This window comes from Oncorhynchus mykiss, chromosome 3 (genome assembly GCF_057628025.1).
Source record: "Oncorhynchus mykiss isolate SJ-2025 chromosome 3, ASM5762802v1, whole genome shotgun sequence".
In the NCBI taxonomy this organism is placed as follows: Eukaryota; Metazoa; Chordata; class Actinopteri; order Salmoniformes; family Salmonidae; genus Oncorhynchus; species Oncorhynchus mykiss.
In genome coordinates, this window is record NC_143024.1 from 45391324 (window position 1) to 45415630 (window position 24307).

The window sequence follows — 24307 nt, forward strand, 5'->3', positions numbered from 1 at the left end:
GAACTACTATGAACCGAACCTTTTGGGAAAAGCAGAGCGCGCGGATGCAGGCGGCACTAGGTTGGCACAAATTATTTATATCCACACTGACTGATATACATTATTGTATATTTTGGAAGCCATAGAAATACATTTATTAATGTCTACATTCGTTTTTGCCACGTATTATATTACAAACACCTCAATGCATACTTTCTATTGTATTATTAAACATAAAACTTTTTTTTTTATCTTCCAAGTATAATTTAAAGAAATGACTAATGTTACTGTCCCCACCACAACAAAATACTTAAATATATGTAATTTTGTTCTTAACGTTTAATTTAATACTATATTATTATAATGTTAATTTAATAGTGTAGAATTCCATTCATTCCTATGGAGGACTGCTCCTACTTTCAAGCTAAGTTGCTTCGCAATATTAGGTATTATTAGGTATAAGTAGCTGTAGTCGGTTATACTCACTCTGCAGTAAAAGTAGTCAGAAGCATGCACCTGCTATGCACGCATATTGTTGTTGAACGTGCGCCAGTCGTTATAGCACTCGAAGAGTGTTGTGCAGTCAATAGTGGCTAAATGCAAAGCCTACTGTATATAGGTTGGTCCATGCAAATAATGTTGCTATGGGTTGCTATGGAGATATTGCAGGACTTGGTGAAAATGCATTGCTTAATCCATTTAATTGGCATTTAGAAATCAATGTACTTAAATAAAATGTGTAATTTGCAGATGTCTTTATCATCATGATATAAGGCCTGGCCTATTGCCCTGTATTGTGTGGTGGTTTTGCTATCGCCAAGGCTCAGATGTGAGGGGAGCGCTCACCGTCTGCTACTCGTTTCCATTGGAACGGACAAAGGCTCCGAGGGCTGGCGGAGGATGCCGAGCTCAGGCCGGAAGATGTCTGTTTCTAATGTTTGGCAGATTAAATAGCATATCGCCATGCAGCATAGGACTGTTGTGACAGACTGATGAAGGCGATAGTGGTTTGCGAGAGGACGCAGGCGCCACGCGGCGATTGATAAGAGTATGTGGGGTTCTGGTTTCGCCACGTCCCGACCTTGTGTGGTTGAACTCGGGCGGAATCACAGCGTGCCCTTGGGGATATGTGGTTCCGACGAGCCACACTCTCTTTATGGCTATATCGTCGCAATCCCTTTACGGGACTACGGTGGGATCATGTCGGGATTGGGGTCGGATTCCTGGTGGAAGAAGACCATCTATATCACCGGCGGTGCCCTCCTCGCCGCTGCTGCCTATCTATTACATGAGCTGCTCGCCATCAGGTAGGATATACAATGGCAAACAAATATGCCACACATGACAACGGTATTGGTTCACATGATCAAATGTGTGCATTTGTGTGATGCTTGGGCTGTGTTTTGCGTAGGCCTAATATACAATATTCACAATAATGATCTATAATGATAAACGCCTTTCATACCCTCGGGGATGGGCTGGGTGTGCGCGCTTGCTGTCTCCTCTGATCAGCTGCTCTTGACAGATCTCTGAATAACAGAATACTGCTCTCGTTTGTTCACATTTGTTCATGTATTCGCGGAATCATCTGTTCTTGCACTGTGGGCTAGATTGTACAGCTCTTTGATGATCTCGTTCCCAAGGAGGCAAGGACAGGTGATGGAAAAAAATAGTTGAAAGTGGAAAATCACGCGTCAGGTCTTGTGCCATGTCTTGAGCGTAAAATATGAATTTCTCTAGCGCTGCAGCAGTGGTGTCAGAATGTTTAGTGGAAGCGGACGTTTTGTGGCCTACTGTTGAATGAAATGCGTCTGGTTTAATCTCTGAGAGGGAAGATTAATCCAGGCCTATTGTTAACGTAATGAATGGCGCTACTGTCCCCACTCAGTCCCCAGTCAAGCATTTAGGCCTATGGTACATTAGGCCCATGGTACATTCGGTAACGGTGGCTCCATATAATCTGTCACACTCTAAGAGGACTAGTTTTTGCATTTCCTCATTTGGAACCATTTGTTGAATCACGTCGCATACGCCTACTACTGTCATGCTTCTACCATAGAAAACTACATGTTGACAGTAAATCTGCAGCATGTGTGTTATTCTATGCCACCCCTTTTGAGTGCTTCTTCTCAAAGGGACCCCCTGTAATCTAGGCCTAAATACAATAGTGTTTCTTCGACACGGTCCAGAATTTCCGCACCATTGGGAAAATGGACTGAGACGTCGCCTTTCGACCGTTTCGATGGTTTCAGCACCATGGACAGCGACATTTTGTGGGAATGTGAGTTGTTTATCAGGTCGCAGACTGTCCTGCGCAAGACTATTGTACCGAAGACCTAGCCTATACATTTTATTAGCCAAAGTAGGCTATCATGTCCTATTTATTTCCAGAAATGAATTTTAATTTCAAGGTGTTACAAAATGCCTGATGATGCAACTGACTTTAGATGGAGTCCAATCCTGCTCTCTTGGACATGATATGTGGCTATAATTCATCAAATGAATTTAGGTAAGAACTAGAGTCATTGCAAGGCAGCACGCCCCTGTACTGTAGGCTGTTTAATTATTGAAGCCTAAAGAGATGTCAGTGTCAGTCACCCACACTCTCCGTTTATAAACTGTGGAGTAGAAATGTGTGGACTCTATCAAATGTTCACAAGCACGATTAACCTCCCAGGCCTTGATTTCAAGGGTAGTAGAGGATTGAAATAGAAGTTCAGGCAAATCCTAGAGTTTCTTCTGCTGTAGTCCCATTGAATACCACGGAGTCAGTAGTATGATGAGGACTTTACCCTTTCAATATCTATCTCATTATCTTAAAATGGTGTATTGTATCTGTGTGTACCTTGTGTGCAGGAGTGTTTAGACGGGTGACTTGAATATAGTGAGGGGACAGGTTGTTCTAGGGCCATTCAACAGTAACAGAATTACACTTTGACTTAGATTTGTCAACATTTATTTCACAATTTATGCCAACCCAAAACATTTGATTTTTAAAGTGTAACAAGCCATACAGCACTATATGCGCCAAGACTACTTTGAACAATTTACACAGAAAGATTTCACAAACTTACATTTACTGGAAGAGCTGTGCAGATGCAAAGTTTTGTAACAGAAAAAATCTCCCTCAGTTTTTGATGCGACCATGTTTTCCAAAAACTGTTCATTTATCTTAATTCTGAGCAGATATTTATCTGCTGAAAGAATGGGGTGTAAGCTATGACATGACACCTTGAGTTAGAATTGTTTTGTTTGTTATTGAACTACACTAGGTGAAGTAGATTTACATCTGGTAATATAATTACAGTAACTAAACTACATAATGGGTCCATGATCTGTACTACACAAAAAAAATGCTAATTATGGATATGAATATGATTATTTTCATGGTGGTGTATCCTGAAAAGGTAAACAAATGTAGAAATATGCATTATCCTTCTTTTGAATATCTGGGTATTATTCTACACAGTGGATATTATTGTATTGAGCTCCACCCCCCAAACAAGACCACATTTGGTTGGTCCGAACCAGACCCAATCTAAAACAACCATAGACGTCAATGTTTCACAAGTTTGGACATCACAGTAGAGCACAATACAGTAGAGTTCAGCACAGCACAGTACTGTACAGTACACCACCTGTACTGTGCTCTACTGTACTGTGCTGTCCAAACCTGTGAAACATAAACATCTTTGATTGGTTCAGATTTGGTCTGGCCAGGACGGACTGACCAAATTCCAACTACTTTTCAATGTCCAATGAGGTCCGATGTCCGTCAGGGATCAGTGGGTGAGGATGCTGGTTACAGTAAATGGAAAGAGAGTAGGATTCAGTAAGAGCCGGGAGACATGACATTAACCGGAGAGAGAAAAAATAGAGAGAGAGAGCAGCAGAGAGAAAGGGAGGGGTTATCCAGACTGTCATTACAGTCTTGCTTTGACCTGAGATACTGTATATAATGGCAAGATAGTCTTGTCTCTGCCCTAACAATGGGAGTTGTTGTCCCAAAGGTGGGAAGGCAGGCAGTCTGCTTATCGGTCCGCTTGTCGTGGACAGATTTTGGCAGGAGTAAACCTTCTCGCTTCGCCTCTTCCTCTCTGATTTGACCAACAGGGGACGGAAAGGGGAAAACAGTTATGAGCTGAACATAACAGTATGCCAGTGGAAGGTAGGACAGTAGCAGGTGACCCAAGTGTGATGTGACTTGTATGATTTCCCATTTTAGCCAATTCAATTGCAGTAATTCTGTTACTGATTTTGCAGTAATTCCGGTACCGATTTGGTAATAGAATTATGAGTTTTAATTACTTAATTCATAGACCAACTTGATATCAGTAAAAACACTATAACTACTTGGTAGGTGTACATTTACTTGTTACTTCTGTGAAATGTCATTATCCTCCCTCTTGATGAAGAGAAATTAGGAAACATCTTAAAGATATGTGGGTTTTTGATAATAGAATGTATAGATGCCTTAATTAAAAAATATATAGACTCTTCGCTTTTATTTGACACACAATTTGACATGCTTCTATGAACTTCACATGTTGGTGCTCATCGGCCTTTGTATGGAAATGCCCTGTGTAACACAGTACTCAGGGAATTGCAGAATAGTTCCTCTCGCTGCTATGTCACCATGCTATAATATGCGTCAAGTGAGACCCTAATCCTCCCAGTCAGATTACTAAGAGCCAGAAACAGCGCTGTAACTAGTCGTACTCTCTCCTCTCTGATCTCCAATTAGGGTCGAGGTATGATAATGTTCCTACAACCACAAACTGACCTGGGAATAGCTGTACTGTTGGCACAGAAACTTTGGATCACTTTTGAAGTGGCTGCCACAGAGATAACAACTGTTTTAACAAGTATTTCATCTCATGGGGGTTCCCACTTGTGTAGTTTTCTGTTGCCTCAGTATAGCACACCTTTTCAGCTGGCATTTTGTCTCCCCGGGTGTTTTCCAGGAAGGAGCAGGAGTTGGACTCTAAAGATGCCATCATCCTCCATCAGTTCTCAAGGCCAAACACGGGGGTCCCCAGCCTCTCACCATTCTGCCTCAAGATGGAGACCTACCTACGCATGGTTGACCTGCCCTACCAGGTACAATAGTCTGTGTATGATAAAGTAGAACTTGAAAAGTACTGGTTTCCTGCACACAGATGAATCTTACATTCCTGGACTTAAAAGCACTTTAAATGGAAATGCTCCTTATCCATGTTTTTTTTATGTCCAGGGATTAATCTGAGTCTGGTAAACCAGTCCTACATATTCGGATACAACTAGAGTTTGTCAATTTCCCAGTGCTGAACCCCATTCTGTTCTCCCCCTTGCAGAACTACTTTGATGGGAAGCTCTCTCCACAGGGCAAGATGCCTTGGATTGAGTATAACCGGCAGCAGGTGTCGGGGCCAGAGTTCATCATTGACTTCCTGGAAGAGAAGCTGGGCGTCAACCTCAACAAGAACCTCAGTCCCCAGGAAAGAGCCGTGTCCCGGGCTGTCACCAAGATGGTGGAGGAGCACCTCTACTGGTGACTCAGTATTATTAATTATTATTAATATACCCACGGGTCCTCCAAAGCTACAGTGGTGACTCCGTATGTCACAGCCATTCCCAAATTGCTCCCTACCCTCCCCCTTGGCCATTAACCCTTGATGTTAGCATGTCTGAAGAGTTTAGATAGGTACACTAGATATACAAATGTATGTGGACACCCTTTCAAATTAGTGGATTCAGCTATTTCAGCCACACCCGTTGCTGACAGGTGTATAAAATCGAGCACACTGCCATGCAATCTCCATAGCAAAATATTGGCAACAGAATGGCCTCACGGAAGAACTCAGTGAATTTCAACATGGCACCGTCATAGGATGCCACCTTTTTAACAAGTCAGTTCGTCAAATGTCTGCCCTGCTAGAGCTGCCCCCGGTCAACTGTAAGTGCTCTTATTGTGAAGTGGAAACGACTTGAAACAACGACAGCTCAGCCGTGATGCGGTAGGCCACACAAGCTCACAGAACGGGTCTGCCAAGTCCTGAAGCGCGCGTAAAAAAACCCGTCTTTCCTCAGTTGCAACGCTCACTACAGAGTTCCAAACTGCCTCTGAAAGCAACGTCAGCACAATAACTGTTCGTCAGACGCTTCATGAACAGGTATTCCATGGCCGAGCAGCTGCACACAAGCCTAAGAACACCATGCGCAATGCCAAGCGTCGGTTGGTGTGGTGTAAATCTCCCCGCCATTGGACTGGAGCAGTGGAAAGGTGTTCTCTGGAGTGATGAAACACCCTTCACCATCTGGCAGTCCGACAGACGAATCTGGGTTTGGCAGATGCCAGGAGAACGCTACCTGCCCCAATGCATAGTGCTAGCTATAAAGTTTGGTGGAGGAGGAATAATGGTCTGGGGCTGTTTTTCATAGTTTGGGCAAGGCCCCTTAGTTCCAGTGAAGCGAAATCTTAACGCTACACCATTCAATGACAATTTAGACAATCCTGTGCTTCCAACTTTGTGGCAATAGTTTGGGGAAGGCCCTTTCCTGTTTCAGCATGACAATGCCCCCGTGCACAAAGTGAGGCCCATACAAAAATGGTTTGCTGAGATTGGTGTGGAAGAGCTTGACTAGCCTGCACAAAACCCTGACCTCAACCCCATCGAACACCTTTGGGATGAATTGGAACGCCGACTGCGACCCAGACATAATCGCATCAGTGCCCGACCTCACTAATGCTCTTGTGACTGAATGGAAGCAAGTCCCCGCAGCAATGTTCCAACATCTAGTGGAAAACCTTTCTAGGAGAGTGAAGGCTTTTATAGCAGCAAATGGGGGGGAACAACTCCACATTAATGCCCATGATTTTGGAATGAGATGTTTGACGAGCAGGTGTCCACATACTCTTGGTCATGAAGTGTAGACGCAGGGTAGTGGTGAAGTTTCCACCATATTGCTTCCACCGTACAGATGGGAAGAGATTGAAGGGTTAGGGCCAATGGGAGAGTTGGGAATGAATTGGGACTGGCTAAGCTCGCTCACTCTAGTGTTCCCAAGTGGTCATCCACACAGCTACATTACCGATCTACTTACAGTATATAGAAGGGTGGGACTCCACATTATTGGTGAGTCACTGCTGGGCATCTGTACTGGTGAGGCTTCTGCTGGGAAGTCACTGATCCTGCATTCCAAATGGCACCCTATTCCTGATATAGTGCACTACTTTGTAAGGAACAGGGTGCCATTTTGGATGCAGGCTGAGCCTTTCCCGGTTGGGGCCCAGGGAAAGGTAGTCGGATGAATGACACATCTACAAGCATTTGTGTCTGAGCATGAATGTCAAAGAAAAGAGGGCATACTTGCTCATCAAGCTCTTTTCTACAATATTTACAGGGCGAGAAATCAGTCGGTAACATGTTTCTGTGCATCAGATCTTGTGAATCTCATTCAGAACCAGAGCCATGAATTGGAGGGGGGCGGGGGTTCCATAATATTGCTCTGCAGCTGTCGAGTAAGGGGCAATTCATATAACTCTCATTTCCACTCCCTTTCTCTTGCTCTCTGTTTTCCTCCCGTCTTCTTTTCCTCTTATCACCTCCTTCTCTACTCTCTCTCCTCTTTCCCCCTCCCTCTCGCAGGCTGTGTTTACTATTGATTACATTATTAATGGCTGTGCAGGACTATGGGGCTGCTTGTTGCGCTGTTTGGCCAGCTGAGGTTAGCAGCCTGGGTCACAGCGTGCTGAGATCATATACAGCTCTTCAGGCCCGTAAATTAGCATGATTGATGTTGCTATGACAACACGAAGAGGAAGGCTGCTCTGTGACAGAGATATGCCTCAGGGCCCAGATTCTTAAAACCTTCTTAACTATAGACTTATGAAGAAAGTTAAGCAAAGTTGATATTCCTCAAAGGTTATTGGACATTTATTGCGCTATTTCTTATGTTTCTCCTTAAGCAAAACGTTAAGAAGACATTAGATTATTGAAAATACAATTTGAGGATTTGTTCTTAATTCCAATATAGCTAAACCCTTAAATTCAGGGCAGTGAGAGACTAAGCTCATGAAAGCAATTGAACATGTTTAATTCACTCACTTATTTTAAACCCAAGAACATCTAATCTCTGTAGGAAATATGTTAACATGATTGCCATTAACAGCTTGCTAAACATCTTAAGAAGATTCGTCAGAAGATATTTGAGAAGTTTGTAAGAAAATCTTGAAACCTAAAGATATTGTTGAGGAATTTCACTTACGAATTAACTTATGAACTTCTTCTTTTTTTTCTTAAGAAGCTTTTGCATAAGAGGTGTTTTGTGAATCTGGGCCCTGGTCTGGGAGATTGTGCTGTTAGTTCACAACGTACGTGTACTGTGTATTAAGTTCAGTGTCTGGTTTAGTAAAGATTGTCATTTGTCTTCCATTCCTATTGTGTAGAGCTCGAGTTGTCACAAGTAAGAGCACTGTTTAATGATATTGAAATCATTGAAATAGGTATATGATTTGATCTCAGGTTGATCTCAGGTTTGTCTGGTTAAGCCCCTGAAGCAAATTTCCCCTCAGATCCTTTTCAAGACAGCTCAATCTTTTTTTGTCTAGAGAGCTGACTGTTAATTATCACAATACATTCATTGCTTTTGTCCTGATAATTGAAGGTGAATTATTAATTCAAAATGTCTCTGTGATCTCATTGCCTTAGAGTGGTGGAGCAGGTGATGGAGAGATGGTATGGTAAAATAAAAAACACAACACATTATCAAATCAAACTTTATTTGTCACATGCGCCGGATACAACAAGTGTAGACTTTACTGTGAAATTCTTACTTACAAGCCCTTAACCAACAGTGCAGTTCAAGGAGAAGGAAATATTTACCAAGTAGACTAAAATAAAAAGTAATAATAAAAAGTAACACAATAAGAATAACAATAACGAGGCTATATACAGGGGGCACCAGTACCGAGTCAGTGTGCAGAGGTGCAGGCTAGTTGAGGTAATCTGTACATCTAGGTGGGGGCAAAGCGACTATGCAAAGATAACAAACAGCGAACATACAGCAGTGTACAAAAGGAGGGGGGGTGGGGTCAATGTAAATTGTCCGGTGGCGATTTTATGAATCGTTCAGCTTGGGGCGAGAAGCTGTTGAGGAGCCTTTTGGTCCTAGACTTGGCGCCCCGGTACAGCTTGCCGTGTGGTAGCAGAGAAAACAGTCTGTAACTTGGGGGACTGGAGTCTCTGACAATTTTATGGGCTTTCCTCTGACACCGCCTATTATCAATCAATCAAATGGATTTATAAAGCCCATCTTACATCAGCTGATATCACAAAGTGCTGTACAGAAACCCAGCCTAAAATCCCAAACAGCAAGCAATGCAGGTGTAGAAGCACGGTGGCTAGGAAAAACTCCCTAGAAAGAACAGAACCTTTAGGAAGAAACCTAGAGAGGAACCAGGTTATGAAGGGTGGCCAGTCCTCTTCTGGCTGTGCCGGGTGGAGATTATAACAGAACATGGCCAAGATGTTCAAAAGCTCATAGATGATGAGCAGGGTCAGAAGGGTATTATATAGCTCCTGGATGGCAGGAAGCTGGGCTCCAGTGATGAACTGGGCCATTCGCATTACCCTCTGTAGCGCCTTACGGTCAGATGCCGAGCAGTTGCCATACCAGGCGGTGATGCAACCGGTCAGGATGCTCTCGATGGTGCAGCTATAGAACCTTTTGAGCATCTGTGGACCCATGACAAATATTTTTCTCCTGAGGGGGAAAAGGTTTTGTCGTGCCCTCTTCACTACGGTCGTGGTATGTTTGGACCATGATAGTTTGTTGATGATGGGGACACCAAGGAACTTGAAACTCTTGACCCGCTCCACTACAGCCCCGTCAATGTTAATGGGGGCCTGTTTGGCCCGCCTTTTCCTGTAATCCACGATCAGCTCCTTAGTCTTGCTCACATTGAGGGAGAGGTTGTTGTCCTGGCACCACACTGCCAGTTCTCAGACCTCCTCCCTATAGGCCGTCTCATCGTTGTCAGTGATCAGGCCTACCACTGTTGTCAGCAAACATAATGACGGTGTTGGAGTTGTGTTTGGCCACGCAGTCGTGGGTGAACAGGGAATACAGGAGGGGACTAAGTACACACCCCTGAGGGGCCCCAGTGTTAAGGATCAGCGTGGCAGACGTGTTGTTGCCTACTCTTACCACATGGTGGGGGCCTGTCAGGAAGTCCAGGATCCAATTGCAGAGGGAGGTGTTTAGTCCAAGAGTCCTTAGCTTAGTGATGAGCTTCGTGGGCACTATGGTGTTGAACGCTGAGCTGTAGTCAATGAACAGCATTGTCACATACAGGTGAAGTCAGAAGTTTACATACACTTAGGTTGGAGTCCTTAAAACTCCATTTCAACCACTCCACAAATTTCTTGTTAAGAAACTATAGTTTTGGCAAGTCGGTTTCCAACAATTGTTTACAGACAGATTAGTTCACTTATAATTCACTTTATCACAGAAGGTCAGAAGTTTACATATACTAAGTTGAATGTGCCTTTAAACAGCTTGGAAAATTCCAGAAAATGATGTCATGGCTTTTGTCAATTGGAGGTGTACCTGTGAAAGTATTTCAAGGCCTACCTTCAAATGCAGTGCCTCTTAGCTTGACATCATTGGAAAAATCTAAAATCTAAAAAAATTGTAGACCTCCACATGTCTGGTTCATCCTTGGGAGCAATTTCCAAACGCTTGAAGGTACCACGTTCATCTGTACAAACAATAGTATGCAAGTATAAACATCAATGGACCACAAAGCCGTCATACCGCTCAGGAAGGAGACACGTTCTGTCTCCTAGAGATGGACTTACTTTGGTGCAAAAAGTGCAAATCAATCTCAGAACAACAGCAAAGGACCTCCACCTCCAAATTGATCCCGCTCCAGAGTACAGGCCTCTGTAACGCCCATTCGTTCAACGATAAACGCGAATCTGACCATCACCCCTGGTGAGACAAAACCGCAACTCGTAAGTGAAGAGCACTTTTTGCCAGTCCTTTCTGGTCCAGTGACGGTGGGTTTGTGCCCATAGGCGACGTTGTTGCCAGTGATGTCTGGTGAGGACCTGCCTTACAACAGGCATACAAGCCCCCAGTCCAGCCTCTCTCAGCCTAATGCGGACAGTCTGAGCACTGATGGAGGGATTGTGTGTTCCTGGTGTAACTCTGGCAGTTGTTGTTGCCATCCTGTTCCTGTCCCGCAGATGTGATGTTTGGATGTTTGGATGTACCGATCCTGTGCAGGCTTCCTACTTCCGGCGCCGACAGAGATGGCCGCCTCGCTTCGCGTTCCTAGGAAACTATGCAGTTTTTTGTTTTTTTACGTGTTATTTCTTACATTAGTACCCCAGGTCATCTTAGGTTTCATTACATACAGTCGAGAAGAACTACTGAATATAAGATCAGCATCAACTCACCATCAGTACTACCAAGAATATGTTTTTCGCGATGCGGATCCTGTGTTCTGCCTTACAAACAGGACAACTGAGTGGATTCCATGCAGCGACCCCAAAAAAAAACAACTCCGAAAAAGAGGGAAACGAGGCGGTCTTCTGGTCAGACTCCGGAGACGGGCACACCGTGCACCACTCCCTAGCATTCTTCTTGCCAATGTCCAGTCTCTTGACAACAAGGTTGATGAAATCCGAGCAAGGGTAGCATTCCAGAGGGACATCAGAGACTGTAACGTTCTTTGCTTCACGGAAACGTGGCTCACTGGAGAGACTCTATCCGAAGCGGTGCAGCCAACGGGTTTCTCCACACATCGCGCAGACAGAAACAAACAACTTTCTGGTAAGAAGAGGGGCGGGGGCGTATGCCTTATGACTAACGTGACATGGTGTGATGAAAGAAACATACAGGAACTCAAATCCTTCTGTTCACCTGATTTAGAATTCCTCACAATCAAACGTAGACCGCATTATCTACCAAGAGAATTCTCTTCGATTATAATCACAGCCGTATATATCCCCCCCCAAGCAGACACATCGATGGCTCTGAACGAACTTTATTTAACTCTTTGCAAACTGGAAACCATTCATCCGGAGGCTGCATTCATTGTAGCTGGGGATTTTAACAAGGCTAATCTGAAAACAAGACTCCCTAAATTTTATCAGCATATCGATTGCGCAACCAGGGGTGGAAAGACCTTGGATCATTGTTACTCTAACTTCCGCGACGCATATAAGGCCCTGCCCCGCCCCCCTTTCGGAAAAGCTGACCACGACTCCATTTTGTTGATCCCTGCCTACAGACAAAAACTAAAACAAGAGGCTCTCACGCTGAGGTCTGTCCAACGCTGGTCCGACCAAGCTGACTCCACACTCCAAGACTGCTTCCACCACGTGGACTGGAACATGTTTCGTATTGCGTCAGACAACAACATTGACGAATACGCTGATTCGGTGTGTGAGTTCATTAGAACGTGCGTTGAAGATGTCGTTCCCATAGCAACGATTAAAACATTCCCTAACCAGAAACCGTGGATTGATGGCAGCATTCGCGTGAAACTGAAAGCGCGAACCACTGCTTTTAATCAGGGCAAGGTGTCTGGTAACATGACCGAATACAAACAGTGCAGCTATTCCCTCCGCAAGGCTATCAAACAAGCTAAGCGTCAGTACAGAGACAAAGTAGAATCTCAATTCAACGGCTCAGACACAAGAGGCATGTGGCAGGGTCTACAGTCAATCACGGACTACAGGAAGAAATCCAGCCCAGTCACGGACCAGGATGTCCTGCTCCCAGGCAGACTAAATAACTTTTTTGCCCGCTTTGAGGACAATACAGTGCCACTGACACGGCCTGCAACGAAAACATGCGGTCTCTCCTTCACTGCAGCCGAGGTGAGTAAGACATTTAAACGTGTTAACCCTCGCAAGGCTGCAGGCCCAGACGGCATCCCCAGCCGCGCCCTCAGAGCATGCGCAGACCAGCTGGCCGGTGTGTTTACGGACATATTCAATCAATCCCTATACCAGTCTGCTGTTCCCACATGCTTCAAGAGGGCCACCATTGTTCCTGTTCCCAAGAAAGCTAAGGTAACTGAGCTAAACGACTACCGCCCCGTAGCACTCACTTCCGTCATCATGAAGTGCTTTGAGAGACTAGTCAAGGACCATATCACCTCCACCCTACCTGACACCCTAGACCCACTCCAATTTGCTTACCGCCCAAATAGGTCCACAGACGATGCAATCTCAACCACACTGCACACCGCCCTAACCCATCTGGACAAGAGGAATACCTATGTGAGAATGCTGTTCATTGACTACAGCTCGGCATTCAACACCATAGTACCCTCCAAGCTCGTCATCAAGCTCGAGACCCTGGGTCTCGACCCCGCCCTGTGCAACTGGGTACTGGACTTCCTGACGGGCCGCCCCCAGGTGGTGAGGGTAGGCAACAACATCTCCTCCCCGCTGATCCTCAACACTGGGGCCCCACAAGGGTGCGTTCTGAGCCCTCTCCTGTACTCCCTGTTCACCCACGACTGCGTGGCCACGCACGCCTCCAACTCAATCATCAAGTTTGCGGACGACACAACATTGGTAGGCTTGATTACCAACAACGACGAGACGGCCTACAGGGAGGAGGTGAGGGCCCTCGGAGTGTGGTGTCAGGAAAATAACCTCACACTCAACGTCAACAAAACTAAGGAGATGATTGTGGACTTCAGGAAACAGCAGAGGGAACACCCCCCTATCCACATCGATGGAACAGTAGTGGAGAGGGTAGCAAGTTTTAAGTTCCTCGGCATACACATCACAGACAAACTGAATTGGTCCACTCACACAGACAGCATTGTGAAGAAGGCGCAGCAGCGCCTCTTCAACCTCAGGAGGCTGAAGAAATTCGGCTTGTCACCAAAAGCACTCACAAACTTCTACAGATGCACAATCGAGAGCATCCTGGCGGGCTGTATCACCGCCTGGTACGGCAACTGCTCCGCCCTCAACCGTAAGGCTCTCCAGAGGGTGGTGAGGTCTGCACAACGCATCACCGGGGGCAAACTACCTGCCCTCCAGGACACCTACACCACCCGATGTCACAGGAAGGCCATAAAGATCATCAAGGACATCAACCACCCGAGCCACTGCCTGTTCACCCCGCTATCATCCAGAAGGCGAGGTCAGTACAGGTGCATCAAAGCTGGGACCGAGAGACTGAAAAACAGCTTCTATCTCAAGGCCATCAGACTGTTAAACAGCCACCACTAACATTGAGTGGCTGCTGCCAACACACTGACACTGACTCAACTCCAGCCACTTTAATAATGGGAATTGATGTGAAATGATGTAAATATATCACTAGCCACTTTAAACAATGCTACCTTATATAATGTTACTTACCCTACATTATTCATCTCATATGCATACGTATATACTGTACTCTATATCATCGACTGTATCCTTATGTAATACATGTATCACTAGCCACTTTAAACTATGCCACTTTGTTTACATACTCATCTCATTTGTACATACTGTACTCGATACCATCTACTGTATCTTGCCTATGCTGCTCTGTACCATCACTCATTCATATATCCTTATGTACATATTCTTTATCCCCTTACACTGTGTACAAGACAGTAGTTTTGGAATTGTTAGTTAGATTACTTGTTGGTTATTACTGCATTGTCTGAACTAGAAGCACAAGCATTTCGCTACACTCGCATTAACATCTGCTAACCATGTGTATGTGACAAATAAAATTTGATTTGATTTGATTTGTTGTTGCACATGGTCTGCCACTGCGAGGACGATCAGCTGTCTGTCCTGTCTCCCTGTAGCGCTGTCTTGGACGTCTCATAGTACGGACATTGCAATTCATTGCCCTGGCCACATCTGCAGTCCTCATGCCTCCTTGCAGCATGCCTAAGGCACGTTCATGCAGATGAGAAGAGACCCTGGGTATCTTTCTTTTGGTGTTTTTCAGAGTCAGTAGAAAGATTAACATTATCATGAACAATGTCTACACTGTATTTCTGATCAATTTGATATTATTTTAATGGATATTTTTTTTTGCTTTTCTTTAAAAAACAAGGACATTTCTAAGTGACCGCAAACTTTTGAACGGTAGTGTGTGTGTATATGTATGTGTGTGTATGTACAGTGGGGCAAAAAAAGTATTTAGTCAGCCACCAATTGTGCAAGTTCTCCCACTTAAAACGATGAGAGAGGTCTGTAAATTTTCATCATAGGTACACTTCAGCTATGACAAAATGAGAAAGAAAAATCCAGAAAATCACATTGTAGGATTTTTAACCTGTCTACGATACTGGTTCCCAATTGGGAATCAACCCTCCCACGTTCAGCTGAAACGGTGGCGCATGGAACGCAAAAATATTCTTACAAATATTTAACCTCCACACATTAACAAGTCCAATAGCTCAAATGAAAGATAAACATCTTGTTCATCTAGCCAGCAAGTCAGATTTCTAAAATGTTTTACGGCGAAAACATAGCACATATATATGTAAAACCACCACCAGACACAGCTCATTTCAATAGCCAAAACATGCAATCAACAAACGCAGGATTAAAAAATAAATCGCTCACTAACCTTTTGAAAATCTTCATCAGATGACAGTAATATGACATATTACACAGTACATATTTTTTTTTTTCAATAATATGCCATTTATATCCATAAATGTCCATTTACAGTGAGTTCACCTTCAGAAATTACTCAAAAATGCCCGCAGGAAATCTATGTAGCGCGGCAAGATAACGTAAATAGACATCATAAACTTTGACTAAATATACATGTTCTACATATAGTTAGAAAGATACACTGCTTCTTTATGCAACCGCTGTGTTAGATTTATTTTTAACGTTACAGAAATCGCACACTATTCCATATGCTGAGACAGCGCTCAGTTCCAAGCTACATTTCCACGTAATGTTGGAGTCAACAGAAACACAGATTTAAGCATAAATATTCCCTTACCTTCGATGGTCTTCGTTCAGAATGTTCTGGAAGGCTTCATACTTACCCAATACATCGTTTGGTTTCAAGTCTTGCGTCTTTGTATTAGCTACTGCTAATAACATCAGCTGAAATGCACCCAAAACGTCCTCTGGTCCGGATAAGTTGCGCATCAAAACTTCAAAATTACACATTATATGTCGACTAAACAGGTCAAACTAAGTGCAGAAGCAAGCTTTATCATGTTTTAGACGTGCAAAACAAACTTCAATTCAATCGGCCATCGTCTGCCCTTCTCTTGAGTGCTGGAAACAAAGGAATGGCTGGGACCAATTCGCGCCCATACGCACAGCCTATTCTCTCGTGGCACGCACTAATTTCACTCCCATAGGGTCAATTCTCGCGGGATTTGAACGGTTTGAAGCTCTAATGAAAGAGGACATCTAGCGGAAGAGATAGAAAGTGTCCCCAGAATCATAGCTGGTTGGGAAGGGTGGGGGCCATGACGTCAAAGTTGCTCCAACTTTCATGGCCACAAAAACTAGTTTGGAAGAATGCCTGCCCTGTGAGTTCTGCTATACTTACAGACATAATTCCAACGGTTTTAGAATCTTTAGAGTGTTTTCTATCCAATAATAATTTTTATTTGCATATATTAACAATTTTTGACAGATTTTTTTTCCAGTTTACTAGGGGTACCCAATCTCTCCAAAGGGGGCGTATGTCTGCCATATCCTTAACAGGTTTTAATGAATTTATTTGCAAATTATGGTGGAAAATAAGTATTTGGTCAATAACAAAAGTTTATCTCAATAATTTGTTATATACCCTTCGTTGGCAATGACAGAGGTCAAATGTTTTCTGTAAGTCTTCACAAGGTTTTCACACACTGTTGCTGGTATTTTGGCCCATTCCTCCATGCAGATCTCCTCTAGAGCAGTGATGTTTTGGGGCTGTTGCTGGGCAACACGGACTTTCAACTCCCTCCACAGATTTTCTATGGGGTTGAGATCTGGAGACTGGCTAGGCCATTCCAGGACCTTGAAATGCTTCTTACGAAGCCACTCCTTCATTGCCCGGGCGGTGTGTTTGGGATCATTGTCATGCTGAAAGACCCAGCCACGTTTCATCTTCAATGCCCTTGCTGATGGAAGGAGGTTTTCACTCAAAATCTCACGATACATGGCCCCATTCATTCTTTCCTTTACACGGATCAGTCGTCCTGGTCCCTTTGCAGAAAAACAGCCCCAAAGCATGATGTTTCCACCCCCATGCTTCACAGTAGGTATGGTGTTCTTTGGATGCAACTCAGCATTCTTTGTCCTCCAAACACGACGAGTTGAGTTTTTACCAAAAAGTTATATTTTGGTTTCATCTGACCGTATGACATTCTCCCAATCTTCTTCTGGATCATCCAAATACTCTCTAGCAAACTTCAGACGTGCCTGGACATGTACTGGCTTAAGCAGGGGGACACGTCTGGCACTGCAGGATTTGAGTCCCTGGCGGCGTAGTGTGTTACTGATGGTAGGCTTTGTTACTTTGGTCCCAGCTCTCTGCAGGTCATTCACTAGGTCCCCCCGTGTGGTTAAGGGATTTTTGCTCACCGTTCTTGTGATAATTTTGACCCCAATTGCTCCCACAGTTGATTTCTTCAAACCAAGCTGCTTACATATTGCAGATTCAGTCTTCCCAGCCTGGTGCAGGTCTACAATTTTGTTTCTGGTGTCCTTTGACAGCTCTTTGGTCTTGGCCATAGTGGAGTTTGGAGTGTGACTGTTTGAGGTTGTGGACAGGTGTCTTTTATACTGTTAACAAGTTCAAACAGGTGCCATTAATACAGGTAACGAGGGGAGGACAGAGGAGCCTCTTAACCTTTCTGATCTCCCCATCCCGGATCCGGGATCGTGAATACAGACTCAAGCTCATTACCATAACGCAACGTTAACTATTCATGAAAATCGCAAATGAAATGAAATAAATATGCTAGCTCTCAAGCTTAGCCTTTTGTTAACAACACTGTCATCTCAGATTTTCAAAATATGCTTCTCAACCATTGCAAAACAAGCATTTGTGTAACAGTATTGATGGCTAACGTAGCATTTAGCATTAGCATTCAGCTGGCAACATTTACACAAAAAAACAGAAAAGCATTCAAATAAAATCATTTACCTTTGAAGAACTTCAGATGTTTTCAATGAGGAGACTCTCAGATAGCAAATGTTCAGTTTTTCCTGAAAGATTATTTGTTTAGGACAAATCGCTCCGTTTTCTGCGTCACGTTTAGCTATGAAAAAAACCCTGTATCCAGGATTGTGTAAATCTATCAGCAAGCTCATTAGCATAACACAACGTTAACTATTTATGAAAATCGCAAATGAAATGAAATAAATATGCCATCTCTCAAGCTTAGCCTTTTGTAAACAACACTGTCATCTCAGATTTTCAAAATATGCTTCTCAACCATAGGAAAACAATCATTTGTGTAAAAGTAGCTAGCTAGCGTTAGCATTTCGCGTTAGCATTTAGCGTTAGCATTAGCGTTAGCATCCAGCACGCAACATTAACAAAAACATAAAAGCCTTCAAATAAAATCATTTACCTTTGAAGAACTTCTGATGTTTTCAATGAGGATACTCTCAGTTAGATAGCAGATGCTCAGTTTTTCCAAAAAGATTCCTTGTGTATTAGAAATAGCTCCGTTTTATACATCACATTTGGCTACCAAAAAAAATCCGAAAATTCAGTCCTCAAAACGCGAACTTTTTTCCAAATTAACTCCATAATATCGACTGAAAACATGGCAAACGTTGTTTAGAATCAATCATCAAGGTGTTTTTCACATATCTCTTCATTGATACATCGTTCTTGGACACATGCTTTCTCCCCTGAATCAAATGGTAAAGTAGAAGCAGCTGGCAATTGCGCACCGAATTCGACGCAGGACACCAGGCGGACACTTGGAAAATGTAGTCTCTTATGGTCAATCTTCCAATGATATGCCTACAAATACGTCACAATGCTGCTAAGACCTTGGGCGAACGACAGAAAGTGTAGGCTCATTCGTTGCGCAATCACAGCCATATAAGGAGAGAATGGAAAACAGAGCTTCAGAAATTCTGCTAATTCCTGGGTGATGCATCATCTTGGTTTCGCCTGTAGAATGAGTTCTGGGGCACTTACAGACAAAATCTTTGCAGATTCTGAAACTTCAGAGTGTTTTCTTTCCAAAACTGTCAATATGCATAGTCGAGCATCTTTTCGTGACAAAATATCGCGCTTAAAACGGGAACGTTTTTTATCCAAAAATGAAATAGCGCCCCTAGAGCTCTAACAGGTTATTAAAGAAGAAGTTACAGGTCTGTGAGAGACAGAAATCTTGCTTGTTTGTAGGTGACCAAATACTTATTTTCCACCATAATTTGCAAATAAATTCATAAAAAATCCTACAATGTGATTTTCTGGATTTTTTTTCTTCTCATTTTGTCTGTCATAGTTGAAGTGTACCTATGATGAAACTTACAGGCCTCTCTCATCTTGTTAAGTGGAAGAACTTGCACAATTGGTGGCTGACAAAATATTTTTTTGCCCCACTGTATATATGTGTATATATATATACAGTCATGGCCAAATGTTTTGAGAATGACATAAATATTAATTTTCACAAAGTCTGCTGCCTCAGTTTGTATGATGGCAATTTGCATATGCTCCAGAATGTTATGAAGAGTGATCAGATGAATTGCAATTAATTGCAAAGTCCCTCTTTGCCATGCAAATTAACTGAATCCCCCAAAAACATTTCCACTGCATTTCAGCCCTGCCACAAAAGGACCAGCTGGGATCATGTCAGTGATTCTCTTGTTAACACAGGTGTGAGTGTTGACGAGGACAAGGCTGGAGATCACTCTGTCATGCTGATTGAGTTCAAATAACAGAATGGAAGCTTCAAAAGGAGGGTGGTGCTTGGAATCATTGTTCTTCCTCTGTCATCCATGGTTACCTGCAAGGAAACACGTGCCCGTCATCATTGCTTTGCACAAAAAGGGCTTCACAGGCAAGGAAATTGCTGCCAGTAAGATTGCACCTAAATCAACCATTTATCGGATCATCAAGAACTTCAAGGAGAGCGGTTCAATTGTTGTTAAGAAGGCTTCAGGGCACCCAAGAAAGTCCAGCAAGTGCCAGGACCTTCTCCTAAAGTTAATTCAGCTGCGGGTTCGGGGCACCACCAGTACAGAGCTTGCTCAGGAATGGCAGCAGGCAGGTGTGAGTGCATCTGTACGCACAGTGAGACAAAGACTTGGAGGATCGCCTGGTGTTAAGAAGGGCAGCAAAGAAGCCACTTCTCTCCAGGAAAACCAACAGTGACAGACTGATATTCTGCAAAAGGTACAGGGATTGGACTGCTGAGGACTGGGGTAAAGTCCTTTTCTCTGATGAATCCTCTTTCCGATTGTTTGGGGCGTCCGGAAAAAAGCTTGTCCGGAGAAGACATGGTGAGCGCTACCATCAGTCCTGTGTCATGACAACAGTAAAGCATCCTGAGACCATTCATGTGTGGAGTTGCTTCTCAGCCAAGGGAGTGGGCTCACTCACAATTTTGCCTAAGAACACAGCCATGAATGAAGAATGGTACCAACACATCCTCCGTGAGCATCTTCTCCCAACCATCCAGGAACAGTTTGGTGACGAACAATGCCTTTTTCAGCATGATGGAGCACCTTGCCATAAGGCAAAAGGGATAACTAAGTGGCTCATGGAACAAAACATTGATATTTTGGGTCCATGGCCAGGAAACTCCCCAGACCTTAATCCCATTGAGAACTTGTGGTCAATCCTCAAGAGGCGGGTGGACAAACACAAACCCACAAATTCTGACAAAACTCCGAGCATTGATTATGCAAGAATGGGCTGCCATCAGTCAGGATGTGGCCCAGAAGTTAATTGACAGCATGCCAGGGCGGATTGCAGAGGTCTTGAAAAAGAAGGGTCAACTCTGCAAATATTGACTCTTTGCATCAACTTCATGTAATTGTCACTAAAAGCCTTTGATACTTATGAAATGCTTGTAATTATACCTCACTATTCCATAGTAACATCTGACAAAAATATCTAAAGACACTGAGGCAGCAGACTGTGAAAATTTATATTTGTGTCATTCTCAAAACTTTTGGCCAAGACTGTGTATATATATATATATATATATATATGTATATATATATATATATATATGGATTGGAAATTACGCAATTACGTTGATGGAACCTACAATCTATCTGCATATTGAAGCAGTTATTGAGACCGTTATTCCGTACTTTCTCTCAGCTGCCTTTCTCCCTGCCACCCTGTTTTACTGCCTACTGGGCTGCTAGAGGCCTACAACACAGTGTATATCAGGCAGCCTGGATTCACCTGGTCAGTCTGTCATGGAAAGAGCAGGTGATCCTAATGTTTTGTACACACAGTGTATGTGTTTCCATATGATTGTACTATACTACCCCTGGGATAATAACCTGTATTATGCTTGTCTAACTATACAAGACGATAGCTTACTGCCAGTCGACAACCTGTCTGTGTGTTTCTATATAAGACTGTACTATAACCTGTATATTTGTGTTTCTAAACAGGACAATAGCCTATTGCCAGTGGGTAGACAACCTGGAGGAGACCCAGAAGATGCTGTCAGTCACTGGTCCTCTCGGTGACATGCTAAAGTGGATCCTCAGCCACCTGAACAGCAGCATGGTGCAAAGGGAGATGTACGGCCATGGCATCGGACGCTTCTCCAAGAAGGAAGTCTACAAGCTGATGGAGAAGGACATGCGCACGCTGGCCGAACTGCTCGGTATGTATGGAGGGGTACAGGTGGATGGGAGGGTAGGAGTAGACAGATGGTTAATCCCAAATCAACCTATGGGCACTACCCTTAGGCCTAGGCACTTGTGTAGATATGAGACCTGGCCCATCAGAGTGCAAAAGGGAGGAACAACCATATTGCTTACAGCGATCCAATCCTCTCAGATCTACACAAAAACCCAGGTGGTAGGGACTAGGGGTTGATTTGGGATTCAGGGAGAGACTAGGGGCAATTGAAGAACAACTTATGATGTAGCCAATTTCTCAACGCTCTCACAGTATTGTCAGTGTTGGGGAATTGGCTACTGATGGAGATATGAGGAACAATGGGAAAGGAAGTCTTTCTAATCATCCGGTATCAATTATAACATGGGGTCAGTTGAAGTTCACTGTAAGATTGACTTTGTTGTGGGGTTTGTCCTTTATGCAGAGCTCCATTTTACCCTCTTCCACTCTCTAGTGGTGAGACACTGTATATGCACTGTGCTTCCAACTACATTATGTGTTTCAAATGTATTTTAGTCGGGAAAAGAGCAGAGAATGTCTATTGATTTTAGCATAAACTCTTTGCAAGGTGGTAAACTGTAGTGTAATACGTGCAATCTGAATTTACTTTATAATGCTTTGAATATAAGTCCCCACCCCCATGCACCAACAACCAACAAAAGGAAAACAAAGGAAAACAACAATGCAAAAAACAAAGGTCATTTTTAAACAATGGATGAGCTTTTCTTCGTAATCTACTTGAGAACTATTTAGGGTTCAAGTAAAACTTTTGAATAAGTGAAGTTATTATAGAGAGGTTTAGTGCTTTTATATGTGCTTTTATATTGAATATTCTCAACCCACCCAGTTCATATTCATTATAGAGAGAGGCACGCTTTATCTTGTCTGGTTTAACGTCTCAGATAAAGTGAAATATTTTTTGCTCATATGATTTGAAAAACGAATCATCTGGAGTAGGCAGCGCCATAAGTAAGTGAGTAAACTGAGATATGACTAAGGAGTTAATCAGGGCAATTTTCACATAAATAGTTGCAGGATCTGGTCTATTTTTACAAGTTTTCTATTGAAATTCATTATAGAGAGCTCATTTTATATATTTTGTGAAATGAATACCAGGTATGTCTACTTCACCGGTAAACTACAGAGTGATGTAAAAAAATATATATATATATTTTTAAAGATCCAATACGTAATATAGTACACTCATAATTAGGCTTTAGTCCAGAGAGTACAGAAAAGTTATCTAGATCTTCAATGAGACATTGCAAAGATCGCACCCTTTTTTTCAATTTTGCCTAAAATGACATACCCAAATCTAACTGCCTGTAGCTCGGCACCTGAAGCAAGGATATGCATATTCTTGATACCATTTGAAAGGAAACACGTAAGTTGGTGGAAATGTGAAATTCATGTAGGAGACTATGACACATTAGTTCTGGTAAAAGATAATACATTGGGAAAAAAACATGTTTTTTGTTTGTTTGTTGTTCCATCACCTTTGAAATGCAAGAGAAAGGCCAATATATGACTTAGGAATCTAGGCACAATTTAGATTTTGGCCACTAGATGGCACCAGTGTATGTGCAAAGTTAGACTGACTCAATGAACCATTGCATTTCTGTTCAAAATGTTGTATCAAGACTGCTCAAATGTGCCTAATTGGTTTATCAATACATTTAAGTTCATAACTGTGCACTCTCCTCAAACAATAGCATGGTATTATTTCACTGTAATAGCTACTGTAAATTGGACAGTGCAGTTAGATTAACAAGAATTTAAGCTTTCTGCCCATATCAGATATGTTTATGTCCTGGGAAATGTTCTTGTTACTTACAACCTCATGCTAATCATATTAGCCCACGTTAGCTCACCCGTCCCGCAGGGGCAAAACCAATCCTGTAGAGGTTACTATAAAACTTGGATGTAGAGTGAGTTTCCTGTAAACAGTATATGTTATATTTATTTTCTTTTAGCCATGTAAAGACTGATCTTTTTTAAAATAATTTGCTAAACCATTAGAATTATAACTGGCTATACTTATTTTCCCCCTTACCATAACTAGATACTATTCTCAGTCTAAATTGACCATAATTAGTGCTTGTAAGGTTACTGCCGTAAGAGGTATTATGACGGTCATTTGAGATTTCAAATGTCTGATATTTAGGATTCAAGAAACAGGTTCTAGCAATAATTGTTTTATTCTCTTGCCTGTTTGCCTGTGAGCCAATGCCACAGACTATCAAGTGTGATGTCTAAATAAATAATAACCCAGCCAATTTGCATGGTTGAGTGTCTGTGTGTAACATGAAATGAGTATAGCCTTAATATTCAAGATGATAACTGTAATCCATATCGTATCACCATCATAGTTTCATCGTAATTACCTCTAACAGAATTTTCATAGAAAAACACATCCCCAGCATTTCCATAGCACTTGACGTTTCACATGATCATGAAAGAGACCTTGCATTACTATAGAGACGGCTTCACTACTGTACAAAGGTAT

The 24307-nt window shown here is 42.9% G+C and overlaps 1 protein-coding gene and 1 long non-coding RNA gene across 2 annotated transcripts in view; one reads left to right on the forward strand and one right to left on the reverse strand.

The window, feature by feature from the left end:
• The window catches only part of LOC149984557 (uncharacterized), a 123907-nt gene extending 105240 nt beyond the window's left edge, over positions 1-18667 (reverse strand). The window contains exons 1-2 of the long non-coding RNA XR_016494634.1: positions 18542-18667; positions 18112-18173 (exon numbers count right to left, since the gene is read on the reverse strand). This is a non-coding gene — a long non-coding RNA (uncharacterized LOC149984557). The remainder of the gene's footprint in view (positions 1-18111; positions 18174-18541) is intronic.
• faxcb (failed axon connections homolog, metaxin like GST domain containing b) overlaps positions 575-24307 on the forward strand; it is a 30077-nt gene continuing 6344 nt past the window's right edge. Inside the window, exons 1-4 of the mRNA XM_021596393.3 lie at positions 575-1286; positions 4944-5079; positions 5313-5509; positions 21567-21784. Coding sequence (XP_021452068.3) covers positions 1030-1286; positions 4944-5079; positions 5313-5509; positions 21567-21784 — 808 coding nt within the window. The 5' untranslated portion in view covers positions 575-1029. The remainder of the gene's footprint in view (positions 1287-4943; positions 5080-5312; positions 5510-21566; positions 21785-24307) is intronic.